Source organism: Drosophila miranda (assembly GCF_003369915.1).
Source record: "Drosophila miranda strain MSH22 chromosome Y unlocalized genomic scaffold, D.miranda_PacBio2.1 Contig_Y2_pilon, whole genome shotgun sequence".
In the NCBI taxonomy this organism is placed as follows: domain Eukaryota; kingdom Metazoa; phylum Arthropoda; class Insecta; order Diptera; family Drosophilidae; genus Drosophila; species Drosophila miranda.
In genome coordinates this window covers 5,790,741-5,808,970 of record NW_022881614.1, presented here as the reverse complement: position 1 = coordinate 5,808,970, position 18,230 = coordinate 5,790,741, and the positions used below count along the sequence as shown (strand labels likewise).

Sequence of the window (18,230 nt, the reverse complement as noted above, 5' to 3'; positions counted from 1 at the left end):
TCTGCCCGGGTACACGCCGTAGTTCTGCTTGTCCTCCAGTAGCATCAGATGCTTGGGGCACGAGCAGACGTCGTAAGTACTGCGTGTCACACCCCTCTGGATATGCAGTTTTGGGAACAATTTGGGCGACTTTGAAGACACGTGTGATTGCGCAGCACTTTCGCATCCGGTGTCCACACGGCCCGGATGTCGGTGAACTGCGACAGACGATGCAGCTCCACGGAACAACACCGTTGACAGTGATCCGTTCCACTCCGGTCTTGTCCTCCAGCCAGTACATAAATCTCCCCAAGGTGGCAATGGGGTGATGTTTTTCCGAGTCCCCGGTATCGTTGACGCCTACGGATTCACCCAGGATGCTAAAAGAGGCAACGTTTTAGGAATACAATTGTGCGAATGGTCACGGTAATGATGTTGGAGTAGGAGCAGGTCCAGAAGAGCAGCCGCCCAATGTTGTCGATTGGGCTATATGGGCTGGGCACCAGGGCTACTGAAATACAAGTAGGTTGGCAGCTCGATCATTAATGATCCTACATATCGACAAGACCTTATCGATACTATCTGCGGCATTGTACATCCCTATCCCGCTCATTTTTGCCCGCCTGATCGATGTAATTTTTTGCAACACGTTCGTCATTCGATTTTAAGTCACTGCTTCAGCCACATTATCCATATTGTGTTGTAAAATTGCACAGCAATTCCATCAGCAACCAGTTCCATATGAAGCCCATAGCACACACTACACTATAGCACATTCGCATAAATTGCATTTCGTATTATTAAACTAGAGACATCATGTTCGAGGCACGTTTGGGACAAGCTACAATTCCGAAGAAGATTCTCGACGCCATCAAGGATTTGCTTAACGAGGCCACCTTCGACTGCAGCGATTCGGGGATTCAGGTACATTGACACAAAAAAACAATTTTCGGAGCAGCTGAACTAATTTTTCAACTCCCACCCCACCCCAGCTGCAAGCCATGGACAACTCTCATGTGTCTTTGGTGTCGCTGACGCTGCGATCCGATGGATTTGACAAGTTCCGCTGTGATCGCAATCTTTCAATGGGCATGAATCTGGGAAGCATGGCCAAAATTCTGAAGTGTGCCAACAACGAGGATAACGTGACGATGAAAGCGCAGGATAATGCGGACACAGTTACCATCATGTTCGAGTCGGCTAATCAGGAGAAGGTCTCCGACTATGAGATGAAACTAATGAATCTCGATCAGGAGCATTTGGGCATACCGGAAACGGACTTTTCTTGTGTAGTCCGTATGCCGGCCATGGAGTTTGCTCGCATTTGCCGTGACTTGGCCCAGTTCAGCGAATCGGTAGTCATTTGCTGTACCAAAGAAGGTGTCAAATTCTCGGCCAGCGGTGATGTGGGTACTGCCAACATTAAGCTGGCCCAAACTGGCAACGTGGATAAGGAGGAGGACTCCGTCACCATTGAAATGCAGGAGCCAGTGACGCTTACATTCGCTTGTCGTTACCTGAATGCCTTCACAAAAGCCACTCCATTGTCCACCCAAGTGCAGCTGTCGATGTGCGCAGATGTGCCCCTGGTGGTGGAGTATGCAATCAAGGATCTGGGCCACATACGCTACTACCTGGCGCCCAAGATCGAAGACAACGAGACATAAGGCAGGAGTATACTGTCTCCTCTCATATTTATATCACTTAATGAATCATCCTCCCACGTACAAGCTCATACCTAACTTTTAAGAATCAGCGAAACCGCTTCTTTTGCTTAATAAAAACAAACCTGTAATAATTTCGAACAAAGTGTTTTGTACTCCTGCCTCTGGTTCTCAATTTGAGCCTAAAATTGCTAATATTTAATGGCAATAACCGTTTATTCGCATACATATATAACGCTGCACTGGGGTATTGTTTAGACAGAGATTACAAACGTATTTAAAGTCAAAGATAGATTTGTAAGGTTTCCCGGGGGATAGGAAAAGAAAACCAAGCATATCTCCAGCATTTTTGAAATATATGTAAGTATAACGTGCTATCCATAGAGTATAGCTGTTTATATAGTGTATGCATGCACAAACTATTCGGGGATGTGAATGCATTGCTTATACATTTATATGCATCGTATCAGGCACATATTCGGTACGCTTTACATTAAATGACTCTTAGCGAGTTTGTGCCTGGAACATATTTTGTACATTGTACATACATATATGTAATAAATATTGCATGTTTACATGCTTCCAATACTTGAATAATTGGCTTGCTTATCCTAAAAGCCTTAACCTACGTATCTATATTCGTATATGTATAAAAAATAATACAAATCTGTGTCAAACCGTATGAAAAGTGTATAAAAAACGCTTGAGATTGCAGAAATAAAACATAAAGCAAGTAAAGTGCGTATAGCAAAGAATATCTTGTACTTTCCTCTAACAGATGTAATTGGTTGGAAATATCCACTGGTGGAGATCGACCGAATAACCTTTACGTGCGAATATCCACATCACTGGATCAAGTGGATTTATATTCAACTTATGAATCTATAGAAATTGCTCTATGGCTGGAGTGGTGGAATCCTCACTGTCAGCTGTTCTGTTCTTGTCACAATATCTGGGTTTTTATGTTACCTTGAGTAGTGCCTGCAATAATTTGATGCAGTGCTTGGACCCATCCATAGCCTCATTTGATAGCTAAGAAAGGAACACCATTAGTTTGTACATTTGGCAGGTTGCAGTAGCCAGAAGCAAATAAATACCATAGTAAAATTTAGAAATCCATGCGGGAGACCCTTCAGTATTTCCAAGTTTACTTGGCGTCCCAGCCGTTTAAGTTTTTTAGCAAACATGACGCAGTCATCAAGGCAGGGATCCATGTTCGGGGTCTGCACATAAAATCATAACATGTGAATTAATCATATACCATTATTTCGTGGTGTTAATTCTTTTGTAAACGTACGAGAATCTTCGTCTCTGGCAGTTGGGATAGCCAGTCGTCGGTAGCCCAATAGGGCGATAAAAACGGATCCTTAGGCACGTCGAAGGCAAACTCTTCGCTGGGACTGCCGGCTATCAATGCGTCCATATTGCGAACATCCTGCGGGCTAAGAGCACTGCGGCCATGAATTTCGTAAGATTTTGTGCAGCGCGACAGGGTGTTCGTTAAATTGTTGACGGCTTCTTGCCACCGACCCTGCAGCGTATCTATCGCAATGAGGTCACGTCCTGTCTCTACCAGTATGTTTTCGTCAGAAATAATCTTGCCAAGGCCGTTGGACTTCACTTGTGGTGCTGGAAGAGTTGTCTCCTCGGTCGCCTCCATGGTGGCCGTGTCAATGAGATATTTATCCAAAAACTGATCAATATAAGCTGCGGATTCGAGATCCTTGGGAGGGTCTGCTGAAATCTCAACAGGGTAATGGACAATGGGCTGCGAATCGTCTTAGAAAGACACGCACGAGCTGTTGTCACCCTCGCTGTTCGGCAAATCGGTTCGTTCCACGGCCTGGCTGTGGTACGAGGCCGAGGCACTGGCAAAAGTATCACTGCTCTCGTCATCTTCATCGGGGTTTGCTTCCAGAGATGTTAGTGTACTCCTGGCCAATGAAGTACGCCGACTGGAAGTTGCACTTCCCAAGGATGATGTTGGAGCTTTGCGTATGTGGGCCTCCTCCTCCACATGCTTAGCTGAATGCCAAAGTTTCTTTGGCGGGGGCGGCATAGGCACGCAGACACCGCATCATGAAGCCAAAAGGTAGCAAGGGATCCATGAGGCACAGCAAACGTGCTGGACTCGGCACAAAACTAACGAGAGTCGGACAGTAGGCCAGAAACAATCCATCTGGGATACGCACACCCTGCTCAATGCATTTGAGAGCCACTCCGATGGAGTCACCAGCTCACACAATTCGCTCAGCTGTCGTTCCCAGGTGCTCGGCATTCTTCAAGAGCCAACAGTACGCATAAAAGACTTCCTGAAGGGCACGCGGAAAGGGAGCCTCCGGTGCTAGACTGTAGTCCACCGAAAGTATGGGGCAGTCCAGAGCTACAGCCCAATCGCGAAGATAGAGCTCGTGAGAATTTGATGATTGGGCCACGAAGCCACCACCATGGCAGTGAAACAATATTGAACGACTGGGTGGAGTGGGCTTGTGCCAACCGCGATAGCGGCCTTCGCCTAGCATTCCAGAGCGTCGCTTGGCGCTGAGCAGCCGTACTGAAATGGGCAGACCCGGTCCCAGATGAGCACTGGGAACTGGTAGGTCCACAAATTGTATGGCATTCTCATCGTTGCCTTGGTTTTGGTTTACATCGCTGCTCTTTTGCTGCTGCTGCTCACTCGCCTTAAAGTTCTTTCGTCGCGGTAACTGAAACGGCTCCGCCGGCAGCTCGATTAGCCGATTCACCTTAATGGAGGTGACCACGATGCTGGGCAATTTGTGCATTAGCTCCGACTCGGCCAGAAACCAGAAGGACTTGCAAAAGTCAATTTTTGCATTCTGCGAGATGTTGACAATACGCCGGGCTCGTAGCTCTGGGTTCATCAGGTACTTGCCACTGGTCCAAAGACTGTGCGTGGTTTTCACAATAGTCCCATCATCCGCCCGTGAGTAATAGGACTCGGAGTAGCTGGCCATGCTGATGCCCAGGAAGCGTAGAATACCACGTATGGAGTCGGAATCCCAAGCAACGTCCATAGAAACAATACTGATTGATGGTGTCGCCCAACTCGAAGAGCTGCTCCGCAGTGTGGCTGCCGCAAGCAAACAGATCTCCTGTATTGGCCGACCATTGCCGCAGTATGAGGAGATACTGCAGGCAAGTACATATCGAGGAAAGCAGCTGCGAGCAGGCCTATACTTCCTTCATGTAGACCTTTTTCCGGAAAATCATAGTGTTGCGTGTGGCCAGCAGTTGCTTGCATATGTTGATGCCATGTGAGATGCATGCATTGGTTACGTACACGAAGCTGCGATACCCGTTCCCTGTTGTCTGCTCATCAAAGTCGTACTCATGGGCAAAGACCTCGATTTGCAGGACGAGTCGATTGGCAAGCACTATAAAATCCTGCCAGGCAATGTGGGCGGCATGCAAGCGTTGGCCAAATTCAGTGTGATCTTCGGTACGAAGTCTGCAGTTCGGCGGGTACGTCTGATAGAGGTTGTGTCGGTTTTGGCGCCTCTTTCCCATTGACATGGTTTATTTTATCCACTTCGTGCGCCAGTTTCAGATTGTCGTCAAATTGTGCATTCAATTTGTGGCTGGCCAGCTCGGCAGACGCCGCGTCAATCATTGTGCACTGTCGAAGGAAAATAAGCTTTATTAGCTACATTTAATCATATAGATAATCGATACTGCTTCGATTACTATCATTTACTACCGGACAAAGGCTTAGAGGAAGCAACAGAATATGATTGAACTGTATCGGTTTGGCCGAAGGTCGTTGGCCAGTATCCACTGACGTTAATTAGGAATGGGCTACATATGAAGTCACCATTGCGTCTGGCGGATTATAGTACTTTGACCCGATATAAGGATTAGAAAGGCATCTTGTTCTCAGCAAGAGCATTGAAAACTTTCACTTGGTAACTACGCACTTCACAAACCCACACTTTAATTGTTGCCCTTTGTCTGTATTTGATGTTTCATGGACCAATACACTTACAGATTATGTGCTCTCGTTGTTTCCAGCCTATTTCATTTTTAATTTGTGTACCTAATCGGTTTATAACTATTGTTAATCTGATTTTGTTACAAGACTACCCAGCACCAAATTAACCGACTTGCAGTCCAGCAGTCCCCCCAGAAATATACCAAAATATACCGTCTTGTCTTAAAATATACCTACATTTCCAGTTCTATTATATGTACATCTTACTCATTTTTGATATTCCGTCGAATTATACTAGCTAGATAGATCTCTCAGCCCTGTCCACATCATTTTATCCAATTAATGAATCTATTTTCTACTTGACTGGTTTATTTTAAATACTTGCTTTTACTGTATTTTGACTCAAACAAGGTTTACAAAAAAAGTTCAACAAACAAACAATGTAGTTCATAAGTAGCAAGTCTGTAGTTGGCGTGTAGTTACCATGTAAAAAAAATGAATGTATGAAATGGTTTTTGCTATTTTGTAAGCAATGCAATAAAGATTGTTCCAGTCCCACCTGAACGATAGGTGGCCAGGGCTGAGGGCGACGCGCCATCTAGCGGAAGTCCAGGGAGGCTCGATGGTGTATGGGGACATCGGGGGGAGCTGGAGCCGTACTGGGGATATAAGAAAGAGAATAGGATTAGTTATATGTATTAGTAAGGGGTAAAAGGGATAAATAGGAGTGAAAATATTAGAAAACGTGGATTGGATTATGGAAATCGTGGAGCGTGGACGGAAGAGTAACGTCGAAATTTGAAATTTTGTGCTTAAAACAGAAAGTTTGAAGTGAGTACAGAAAAAGCGGGCGAGAAAATAGGTTGTAATGCAGAAAATTTTACTCACAGCCGGCAAGGAATATAGCCACCAGAACCGGGCCGGAAGGCTTCCTGGAGAGGAACACTGGAGTTCGAGAAAGTCGACTGCAGAGAAGAACACTGTCCAACGTGAACCTGAGTTAGTTCGTTCCAGTTGCGCGTGTGTGAGCCAAGTAGCGTGTGACGTGTGAAGGGGGAGGGTGAAAGAGGACGATTTAGCTGCCAGGGCGATTCTAGCCACACCGCACGATCGTTGCATCGCCTTCCAGTGCGTGCCACACGTTTGGTCTCATTCACCACGTAAAAGCCCGAAACCCTATTCACACACACACACGCGCACACGTATACACGCAGTGTGTAAGCGAGGGAAAGGGCCGAGGTGTACGAGCTATCTCGCAGGGAGACCCACAATCCTCCCACCGGAGTCGAGAGAGAATCACCCAGGCACGAGACCGTCAGGAGGTGGCAGATGAAGTGGGATTCCTCGACTAAAGGACGCTGGACCCACCAGCTGATTCCGGATATCAAGCTGTGGTTGGAGAGGAAGCACGGACAGGTGGACTTCCACCTCACTCAGATGCTGAGCGGCCACGGATGCTTCAGATCGTACCTGAAGCGGTTTGGACACGAAACGGAGGACTGGTGCCCATCATGTGGTCGAGGTATCGTGGAGGACGCTCACCACGTCTTCTTTGAATGCCACAGCTTCGAGTACGAGAGGCGCCAGCTAGAGGATGAGCTAGCCACCAGCATTAGCGTCGGAGGGATCGTGCCGCTCATGGTAGCGAATCCCAAGGCGTGGGATGCCACCACTAGGTTCGCCGCCACTATAATGCGGGAACTACGGAGAGCGGAGAGGGAAAGGAAGGTGTCGGAGGAGTAAGGAGGAACGGCTGTGCGAAGCAATGCTTTGCGGCCGTACCGCATAGCTACGCCCCATTACCCCACCAACAAACCACAGTCCCAGACCCCCACAACTAGTTGCTAACCCTATATAAGAACTAGTATTAAAGCATAATAAAAGTAAAGAATACAAAAAAAACGAGGGGGAACGTTGTGAGTTGCTGCGGACACCGCAACTCTACGGTTATACCCGATACTAAGTCAGTATGGCTCTCCTCCGGCAGACGCCGCTAATATTAAACGACACGACAAAGAGTGCGTGCGAGAGAGACAGAAAATCAGTCTGATCGTGACGTCGGGCGCTGATTTGTTCCTATTGGCTATAAAAATGATCTGATCTGATCCAGATTCAGCAATCTGATAGATATGGTCATTATCTATGATTCTGCGTTTTTATACCCGATACTCAAAATGAGTATTGGGGAATATTAGATGTGTGGTAAAAGTGGATGTGTGTAACGTCCAGAAGGAATCGTTTCCGACCCCATAAAGTATATATATTCTTGATCAGCATCAATAGCCGAGTCGATTGAGCCCTGTCTGTCTGTCCGTCCGTCTGTCCGTCTGTCCGTCCCCTTCAGCGCCTAGTGCTCAAAGACTATAAGAGCTAGAGCAACGATGTTTTGGATCCAGACTTCTGTGATATGTCACTGCTACAAAAATATTTCAAAACTTCGCCCCGCCCACTTCCGCTTCCACAAAGGACGAAAATCTTTGGCATCCACAATTTTAAAGATATGAGAAATGAACGTTGTGTTTGGTCACAGGTAGGGCGGGCGCGCGAAGTGATAACACCCAAGCTTCACCCACTTGATAGCCGTCTGTTTATGATTTTCTTTGTCTGTAGGTTGTTGTTAGTTTTGATGTTCCGAGAAGTAGTATGTCTCCTTTTTGTCTACATTTGGCGGGTAAGGGGAACTACCCAGCCCTGGGGTCGACAGCTAGCCGGCATTGCCCCCTGGGAAACAAGCCAAGTGTAACAAGATGAGTACTTAAAGTTAACCAGGCTTACAGGAAATTGATTTTATAATCGGAATGAGTTCAGAGTTGAGGGTCTTAGCTAGCCAGTAATATTCAGCCGAATATGAAAAACAAGGAATATGATGCAACTTCAATACAAATAATTCGTCAGTATATTTACGGTATATTTTTTAAATGAGACGGTATATTTTGGTATAATTCTGAGGGTCGACAGTACAAATTTCGCAAAAATCTTTTTGTTTATAATAAATGCGAATGGAAAGGAATGCTTGAAGTTGGATCAGATAAAAACGGATCATGAGTGTCAGCATTGTGAAATACTTTGGAAGCCAGCTCGGAAAATGTGGATACTGCACAGGCATTAACTGCAGCAAATCCAATGGTAAGAACAGAAGACCGGACCAGGTGCAATGACTCAATTTGTTGTTGCTTTTAAAGGTATGCATGCATATCGCTTGGACTGCCAAGACTACCAAAATCTCATTGATCGGGGCTGGCGCAGATGCGGGAACTACTGCTATAAGCTAAAGAACAAGGAGTCCTGTTGCCCCTGTTTTACCATCAAATGTGATGCATTGGCCTTCAAGCTGACGAAGTCCAACAAGCGAATACTTAGACGTATGAATCGATTTTTGCGTGATGGCAAACGTGACCCGGTCGAGCAGGCGGCACGCGCAGGAAATGAGGATGACGTAACTGCTAGTGTGGATGCACTTGCCAGCGAGCCGCAGCCTCAAATGCCAGATAAGAGACCAGCTGCTATCAATGTGGAACAGGCTGTGTCACTCGCAAATGCTCAAAAATCAAAAGCAAAGCCGGCCAGAGCTGCACAGGTGCCATTAAACCAATCGCCATCGCAGGGATCCAACAAATGTGGGTATCCTTTCACTGATCTGCATAAATCGAGTTTCTAATATCCTCTTCAATAGCTGCGGCGGTGATATCAAATAAGCCGTGCAAGAAAGCCAAGCAGATGCGCTTGGAACGCTGGCAGGCTAAGTTGGGTGATACCGCACAGCAATCATCACAGAAAGCATTCACGCAGGAGAAGAGTTTAACTGACTTTTTATCGGCAACCAGCGAAACAAACAAGCATCATCTGAAGGTGAGTACATTCATAAAATATTTATTTGCAGAACTTAGCCTGGTTAGCGTGAATTTTCTATTTTTGTGCTATGTATTGTTTGTTTAGTTCGTGTCTGACCCTGAGTATTAGTCTCCCTATATGTAGACACACTGTGTTTGTGCTGTTTGTGTTCTTGCAGATCGTTTTGGTCGATTCCTCAGACACACAGCGTACGTGTGCCGATGAGGTACTAGCACTGTACCGAAAATATCAAGTAATCATACACAATGATAATCCTGCACGGCTCACCCTAGCTAGTATGCAGCGGTTTTTGATCAAATCTCCCCTTAAGGTAATTATATATATATGAAAAATCTATCCGCAGTTGAGTTTGGTACACGTCTATAGCGAGGAATTTAAACGGACTCTACCCGAGAGCTATGCGCTGTACAGAAAGTATCAAATAGGGATACACAATGATCCGCCCAAGGATCGGAGTGCCTACCAGGATCATCTGCAGGTGTCGCCCATGAAGGTTGCTATACAATAAATGATTTTAAATAACCCTCATATATTTATTAATATATTAAACTTTAGTTTACTTTGATTTACTTCATTGTAGAACGAAAAGCCAGATGATGGGCCCGAAATGGGCTATGGATCGTTCCATCAGCAGTATTGGCTCGATGAAAAGCTGATTGCCGTGGGCGTTATTGATATCTTGCCTGGGTCGGTTAGCTCCGTGTACTTCTTCTACGATCCAGACTACAGTTTTCTCTCTCTGGGAACATATGGCTCGCTGAGGTAGATATTCCCGAAAATTATTTAAAACGATGAAGTACTAATTCACTTCGTGTGGTTGTTTTTGTAGGGAAATCGATTTCGTACAGACGATTGCTGCCACTACGCCTGCTCTCAAATATTACTATATGGGCTTTTACATACACTCCTGTCCGAAGATGCGCTACAAAGGAAAGCTGTCTGCCTCATATTTGCTCTGCCCAGAGACTTACGTGTGGATACTCCTCACCGACGGTAGGTCTCATGCTACCATCCCATCCCTCTCGGCACTGATAACTAACGACAATTGCATTCAGTCATTCGTTCTAAGCTAGATAAAAACAAGTATCAACGCCTAAATGAAGATGCAGCTGCTAGAGATGTAAACGAGTTCTTACTTGAGCATTTAGATGAAGTACTGCTTCTGCTCGATGCCACAACCTGCATGCAGTATAAGAATTATGTTCAGGTACTGCTCTTCTCATTGTAAATCCTCTACAAGCCAGCTCTTGTTATCGAATGATTTGCTGTCATCTTTTTCACAGATTACTGGCACTGATAGCGATCGCGTCGAGATTATTGAATACAGCGAGCTAGTGGGAAAAGTATGTGCGCATCGCATGCTTTATGTTAACATGGCCTGAGAGCCACTTTTATTTGTTAATCTGTTATCTATCCATTTATAAATCAAAATTTATCAGTCAAAATGCCTCTTACTATTATTTCTGCTTAAAAACTAAAGGAAATTGTTAATTAATATGTTCTAAGACATGCCAAGATATATGATATGTATTCAAAGTGAATCTTCATGTGAAAATCGATCTAATAAACATGGAATTCATTAGGAAATTTTATATCTTTGCGTTGCTTCAACTAAAATATTCCTGACAACTTTGGTAAGCGTCGGAAAATTAACAGATCTTATCAGAACTCATCTTTTTCGCTTATCTGAAACCAGCAGCTAAATGCATCAATTGAGTTTTATGGGCTGGCAACATCCAAAACCCTCGGATGGTACAAGACAAGTGGATAGCCCGAGGAGATAATATTTATTTTATGGCACACACACATCCACACCATGAGATAGGCGGCCAGGAAGCTAAAGATCGCAATAAAGCTTCATCTTTGGGAAAAGTTAATTATTTGGCAGACACTACACTTCATTCAGAACGAATCGGGTTCATTGTCGACTGGAACAGTTCCTCTGCAGCCTAGAAATAAAGTTATCAATAAAAAATAAATTCGTGCTAATAAAGTGACTTCTTTGCGCTTCTCTGGCTTTTTGCTGGCATTTGTCAAGTGCGCTAATTAAACAAAATATTTAAAAAATGAACGGTTTGCTGAATTTTCACAACAAAGCAAAGGCACGTGTGTTATAAAAGTATTTTTAAAAACTTCATTCGGGCTTAGAGCGATTTGGTCGACCAATTTTTTGCTACAATCAACTGCTAAATTTTTAAAGTAAATAAATCATTCTAGCGTCTACTCCTGAATTTTGACAACGTATAGGTGGAGTGAAACTTTAGGAAACAACTGTTAGTCATCGTTTATTGATTCACAATTTAGCACGATTTTGTGATTTTTTGTTAACAATTTTCCCATATTTCAGCGTTTGCATAAATCGCATGCGACTTTTGGCACGCTATCAGCGAGCGGAGCGTACAGAAACAGCAACAAGTCACCCACCGTCAACAACAATTTAAAACATTTTTAACCTTTTTTTTTTTTGTACGCTGCTCTGCTACTGCTACTGCCAGTGGCGCTGCTGAGACTGAGACTGCGACTGCGAGTGTGACAGCGGGCTGGGCTGCTGGTTGAGGTTTTTGCTCAAAAACGTCGTCCAAGTATATATGCCATTGGCTGTTGGCAATTCAGTTTCATTAGCTCCGCGGTGCTCTCAGCTGACGGCGTTACAGCAGCTTGAATCAGTTGGAAGTCCAGTCGTCCCAAGGAAGTCCGTACAATGTGAGTTCGATGCAGGATATTAATGGACTTCAACAAGAAAATCCAGTTTAGCTACCACAGTGGCAACACCCCAATCTGTGGACACTTTTCTGTCTCTGGAGGGGGCCGTCATGGAAAAATTTCATGCGAAATTTTATGTTGAATTTGTGCCACGAAGAAATACAAAACAAAAACTTCATCAAAACTATATAGAGTGTCGGTGTGTGATGATCATCGCGTGTCGTGTTGTGCGCAATGTGTGTGCTTTACTACAGATTTTTAAGAAAGAAATTTAAAGACAAAAATAAACCGTCAAAGTCGGTTACAAACAGTACAAACAATTCAGTTGTGCACAGAGCACGGGCTCTTTGAGGAGGACACACCTCCACGGACACTCTGCCGTTGCAAACCTGAATCTGTCTCTGGAGACGTGCTCTCTTCGGTCTATTTTTGGCTGTCTTGGATTGTGCGTTTGTGCCGAGCCCAACTGTCCAGCGGAGCCTGAGACTATTTTTGGCTTGTCTATTTTCTATTTTTATTTAATTTACTAAAATTTGCATTTTAAATAATAACTGGTTTCGTTATTGGGGTGCGAATCATTGAACCGCGACCACCAATCCTGTCGAAACAAATTCAAATTGCTTTCGGACAAGTGCTCTTTTTTGTGCCTTGGCAACAAGCCGCAACGTTTTTGAGATAATCCATAATTAAAGGAGGATATCAAACGCGATGGCGATGGCCCGATCGGCAGAACTATCTAGGTGATTGTGCAAGTCAGAGTCGTTCTTTAAACGTAAAAAATATTCAAATTTACTGTAGTTCATTATTCGAGACCGTTGGACGTTTGTTTGTCATATTAGCTCCCAATATTTCTTCATTGTTTAGTGTTCTTTACTGGCATGCGCATGCAAGTTATCGAGAAAGTGACGTTGATTTAGCTTTATTGTCAAACGAGAAATATTTGCAGTCCTTACACAATATATTTCACGTTTTTTCAGTGAGCTACGTAATTAAAGAGTGTACTTTTTTTCATATATAATTACCACGTGCAAAAATGCAAAAATTCAATGCGAATTAGAGCTTTTGGCTATGAGAACCAAAATTCCACAACAACAATGATCTAATCTACAACAATAACTGCTATTTTACTGGGTTCATTACATACTATATATATATTTCGATTTGTTTGCCAGTTACGGTTCAATGCCGTCGTTGAATTCGCTTGCAGAATTCTATGCAAACAAAAGCAGAACAGAAACCCAAAAACATATCCGTCCCATAGGAGTAGAGGAGCGAAAGAAATAGAGAGGAGGGGAGGGACACTCGTGCTCGTAAACTACCAAACCATGTCAAGTGGATGACCAGCCACCAGGTCTTATGTAAATATCACGCGTGCTGCGCATACTCATGCGAACTTTGGTTTACTTCACCTATATTTCGATTCATTAGTATATACCTGATCATAAAGCATTATGGGTGTTCGATTGCGTGTATTGTACTGTAAATCAATCAAATCAAAATTTATCATCCCCAACGATGTTGCCGGAGTCCAGTAAGAATAGAGTCCACTCTGATTACGGCTAATTGACGATTAACCAGACTCTAATGATCGCGTTTACAAGCGGATGGGCTCTGTTATCGCATGGCCACATCCACAACCACATCCATCCACACACTTCCATCCTTTTATAATTCACTCGTTATGGCCCATAAATTGTCGTGCTGCTTTCATAAAGTCATTCATTGGCGGGAAGGGCAGTGCATGATGATGATGATAAGACGACGCGATCCAGATTAGACAGAAGGGGCTGACAAAACACCTACATACTCGTACTGGCAATCGTAAGAGTATCTGACAGAATTTTTATGGAGATATTGTGCTGTGCTGATGATTTGTTTCGGCTTTTAGCACTTTTACAAACCAGAACGACTTTATTGAGCACACTAATTATAACTTGAGTAAATTACTTTCTTATGCAAGCAAAACATTCGGCTAAAGGCAATATCGAAGGTCGTTAGCAGGCTGCGTTCCTTGATCTGCTTGGAGTATAATCGAAGTGTCGTAGCTTTCAGTGCACGTATCGCCAGTCCAGTCTATACGGGTACGAGTATCACTGAGCTTGTGGTCACTGTTTTGCCATATTAGTTTTCCGAAAATTATCCATTTACATCCATGTCACGCAAGCACATGCAAATAGTTTGCCATTCAGGCGTTACCCAGCAGCTATGCAGTAGGGCCTATTATATAGGATTTTCCAATCAATAAAAAAAAGCTGGCCCTTTCAGAACCAGCTGCTGTTTAAGCACCGATGTGATGGTGCTAATGATTGCGATAAGATGGCGCTTCTTTCCTTGAATTCCCTGAGTTCTTTTGAGAATAGAGAACTGATTGGCGCCCCGTTTAGATTGCTTATCGCGACAAGCATAAAGCTCTTATTGGCATTGCTCAGATCGATTAAACTTGTATTGGCCTTTGTTGATTTAAAGGAAAAGTTGGATAATTATTGGAAAAACACAGACTCGAAATGGCAGATGAGGATTTCTGTGGTGTAGTACGGGGTGGGGTGGGGTGGTGTGTGTGCTAACCAGTTGGAAAACACCCTAATTTTGGCCCAAATGAGTTGTGTCAAAATATCTGTGTCATATCAGCAGGCGATAATTACGTTTTCTCCGCAACTCAAGTCAACAACTGTGCGAGACTTTAATTGAAACTCTTTTATAATGCAAGGCCCTATATGCATACAGATATAGTATGTACATATGTACGTGTAAGTGCACATGTTATGTACAGTATTGTAGTGCTTTCGCGCAAACATTTCCTTTGTGCGAAGTGAAGTGAAGGGCAGCTGTTTAAATGCTTCCCATTACCGGTAAAAACCTTTGCTTTGCTGTGACAAGGGGCGGTATTATTAAGTCTAAAACTATTTCGATAGCATCTGCCAAAATGTTCAATTTTGTTAGAACAGAACGATCCGAATGAGAGTTGCATGTTGCGATGCAATTACACTATGAATTGGTCGATTCCGATTCCGATTCTGATTCCGACAACAAAGCCCGATTTCGACAATGCCATTGATACCCATCAAAAGCCTTCTCGAAAAATAAGCGCACGATCCGTTCTCGCATTTGATGTATGCACTTTTTTTTAGTTCATAGCTCAATTTAACCGAAATGCAGCTCTCACGTGCCAGCGGCTGGAGGCAGCCGAGACGTGTTTATGAAATTTGACAAGTGTTCGATAAGCCCCACCACTGCACTCTTTACTGATACGGAGAGGGAATATGTCAGGGTTTTTGAAGTGGAGGCAACACATGTAACTGAGATTATCAATTTTTCAAGAGCTATTGGCCAATTCGCATTAAAAACTGAAGCAAAACTAAAAAAACAACCTGGCATGGATTGGGCAATTTAAGACTTCTCAATGCTGTACCACTTTTTTGTAAGTCCAGGGAGTCCCCCATTATATTAGCCCACAAAAAAAGTTGAACAAGCTTTTATCATAAAACTCTTCCTAACTGTTTTGCGCTGTTCTCTTTTCAGCTCTGACACCTGAAACAAGGCACAAAAAAGGCCATAAGTAAACAAGCCGAAATGGCCGCCATACCGTGCTGTAAGTATCCCAAGCCAATAACCGAACGCAAAAAATATTGCCCCACGTTTTGATTCCGCGGAAGCACACGATTCATATGCGCATATGTCTCATCAATAACACTTCACTTCACGTGATGTGGATCCAGCGAAGTGAAGTCAAAATACCCCGAAAATCCCAATCGCAAATATTGAAAGTTGCGCATGCGCAGCTCATTAGATTGCTTCGTCAGGTGAAACAGACACAAACACACATAGTAGATATCTTATATGATCCGCTAATTGCTTTAATGCAATGCTAGGGGCCTGTGCCGAAATTGAAAATTAAATAATGATCTGTCAATAAACAATATTTGGTGTCGTTTTGCAGTCTATGTGCCCAAGCGGGTCAATGTGGCGATTATGCTCTTCATGGCATGCCTCCTCAGCTACATGACGCGGGTTAATCTCTCCATAAATATAATAGCCATGGTGGAGGATACGAGCAGTAACGAGAACGGCACTGTGGAGGTCCTGCCCGACGTGAGTATAGGTTTAATCATTATCCCATTTCTTTTACATCATCGAGTCCTTCTGTTCAGTATGGTCCACGCTACAACTGGACGCAGTCGGATCAGGCTCTGCTTCTGGGTGCATATTTCTATGGCTATATGATTACCTCGTTGCCAGCAGGCACTTTGGCCGAAATGCTGGGAGCACGAAACGTGGCGGGCTATAGCTGCCTGGTGGCAGGAGTCCTGACAGCCCTGACTCCGGCTGCAGCTGCTTGGGATAAATACGCAGTGTTTGCTGTGCGATTTCTCATTGGGTTCCTCAATGGCGTTGTCTATCCCTGCTGCCACAGTCTGGTCTCCAAGTGGTCTCCGCCGGACGAGAAGGGAAAGTTTGTGGCCTCATTAATGGGGGGTACATTTGGTACAGTCATCACGTGGCCGATCAGTGGCGTTATCATAGAGAACCTCGGCTGGGACTGGGCCTTTTACATTGTTGGCATTTTCGTGCTGATTGTGGTTGCAGTGTGGTTCTATTTGGTGGCAGACACCCCGGCGCAGCATAGCTCTATAAGTCTCAAGGAGCGGGAGTACATTGAAAACAGTCTGAGCAACACTCTGAGCAATAAGAAGGTAACTGGGAAATCAATGTACAATATCAAAGGTACTCATACTCCTCGTGTTATAGAAATGGCCACCATACAAGGAGCTGATCCTGTCCATGCCGTTCTGGTCTTTGATGCTGCTCCATTACGGCAGCATGTGGGGACTGTTCTTCCTGATCACGGCCACACCCAAGTTCTTGAGCGAAGTGCTGGGCTTCAATCTGTCCTCCGCCGGTGTCCTGTCCAGCCTGCCTCATGTGGCTCGTCTGATCTGTGCCTTTGGATTCGGCGGCGTGGCAGATTGGAGACGCCGCAGGGACTGGTGGACGGTTACAAAAATGCGAAAAACATTCTGCTTGCCTTGTAAGTCCATTGCCTGAATGGGAATGGAAATCGTAAAATAATTTATCTGTTTTCTGACAGCTCACATCTTGCCGGGCATTATGCTCATCATCCTGGCCTACTTTGGCCGCGATCCCTATGTTTGTGTGGCCATCATGACGATATCGCTGGGCTTCAATGGCGCTGCGACAGCCTCAAATTTGGCCAACTCCCAGGACTTGGCTCCCAATTATGCGGGCACGCTGTACGGCATCATCAATTGCGTCGGAACCACGCCAGGAATCTTTTCGCCGCTGATCGTCGCTGCCTTTACCAAAAACGAGGTGAGTACATATAACATAATACTATGCATAGTACATTCTATAAAACCCAATAACACTTCTCATTCATTATCTTAGAACACGATCGATCAGTGGCACTGGATATTCATCATTGGTGCAGCAGCGTATATATTGCCCGCGCTGTTCTTCTGGGCCTTCGGATCGGGAAAGATACAAAAGTGGAATGAGGTGGAGACGACGGAGTCGCACGAGGATATCGTTAACACAAAGTTATAGTTTGTGCCTCAGCGGTTGCCTGTTTGTATTCTTAGTATTAATGCCATAATTACGATGTATGCTTGTTAGCGAAGAGTCCTATTAAAGCTTTAGCTGTGTATTTATTATTACCAAATTTACAAAATCAAATCTTTCTCGATTTGAATCATAGCTCAAAATATACCAGAACTCGTTTGTCTCAGTTTGGCGCAACGACCTTAAATTTGGCCCATTGCAGAAGTTAATTTAATTTTGCAGTCGATTAAAAAAAAACCGAATTTGACGCACATAGTTAGTCAAAAGCTAATCAAATTCGAAGTCTGATTAATGATAATTAACGTCAGGGCTCTACAATGTTAGTCTGTCAAAATACAATCTCGATAATAAATTTCAAATTTCCTTCCAAGATAAGCTGAAGATTTGTACATAACATAAAATATTAAAAATAGATCCATCTGATAAAATAATAATATTCTGATGATGAATTATTTTTCCAAGTCTGGGCAGTATATCGTGATTAGAAAAATGTCTGCAAAGTTCAT

At 44.1% G+C, this 18,230-nt stretch overlaps 3 protein-coding genes and 1 pseudogene across 5 annotated transcripts; 3 read left to right on the top strand and 1 right to left on the bottom strand.

The window, feature by feature from the left end:
• Positions 1-677: 677 nt before the first annotated feature.
• On the top strand, positions 678-1,780 carry LOC108160012 (proliferating cell nuclear antigen). Its single transcript, XM_017293744.2, has 2 exons — positions 678-903; positions 972-1,780. Exons 1-2 carry the CDS (start codon positions 796-798, stop codon positions 1,644-1,646), a joined length of 783 nt encoding a protein of 260 aa, XP_017149233.2. The 5' UTR covers positions 678-795; the 3' UTR covers positions 1,647-1,780.
• Positions 1,781-2,232: 452 nt separating this feature from the next.
• On the bottom strand, positions 2,233-5,785 carry LOC108160011 (annotated as a pseudogene).
• A 2,748-nt stretch (positions 5,786-8,533) lies between these two features.
• LOC117193154 (arginyl-tRNA--protein transferase 1-like) lies at positions 8,534-10,889 on the top strand. Of its 3 annotated transcripts, XM_033397884.1 has the most exons (9): positions 8,535-8,718; positions 8,775-9,209; positions 9,266-9,441; positions 9,602-9,676; positions 9,788-9,937; positions 10,025-10,206; positions 10,274-10,437; positions 10,500-10,651; positions 10,728-10,889. In XM_033397884.1, exons 1-9 carry the CDS (start codon positions 8,634-8,636, stop codon positions 10,824-10,826), a joined length of 1,518 nt encoding a protein of 505 aa, XP_033253775.1. In that variant the 5' UTR covers positions 8,535-8,633; the 3' UTR covers positions 10,827-10,889. The 3 variants fall into 3 exon arrangements, with proteins under 3 accessions (XP_033253776.1, XP_033253775.1, XP_033253777.1); XM_033397885.1 differs by lacking the exon at positions 9,788-9,937 and having other exon boundaries at positions 8,534-8,718; positions 9,602-9,754; XM_033397886.1 differs by lacking the exon at positions 9,602-9,676 and having other exon boundaries at positions 8,536-8,718.
• Positions 10,890-12,038: 1,149 nt separating this feature from the next.
• LOC117185699 (sialin-like) lies at positions 12,039-17,824 on the top strand. The gene is made up of 7 exons (XM_033397887.1): positions 12,039-12,147; positions 15,667-15,736; positions 16,085-16,236; positions 16,296-16,838; positions 16,894-17,173; positions 17,234-17,475; positions 17,551-17,824. Exons 2-7 carry the CDS (start codon positions 15,718-15,720, stop codon positions 17,707-17,709), a joined length of 1,395 nt encoding a protein of 464 aa, XP_033253778.1. The 5' UTR covers positions 12,039-12,147; positions 15,667-15,717; the 3' UTR covers positions 17,710-17,824.
• The last annotated feature ends 406 nt before the right edge of the window (positions 17,825-18,230 follow it).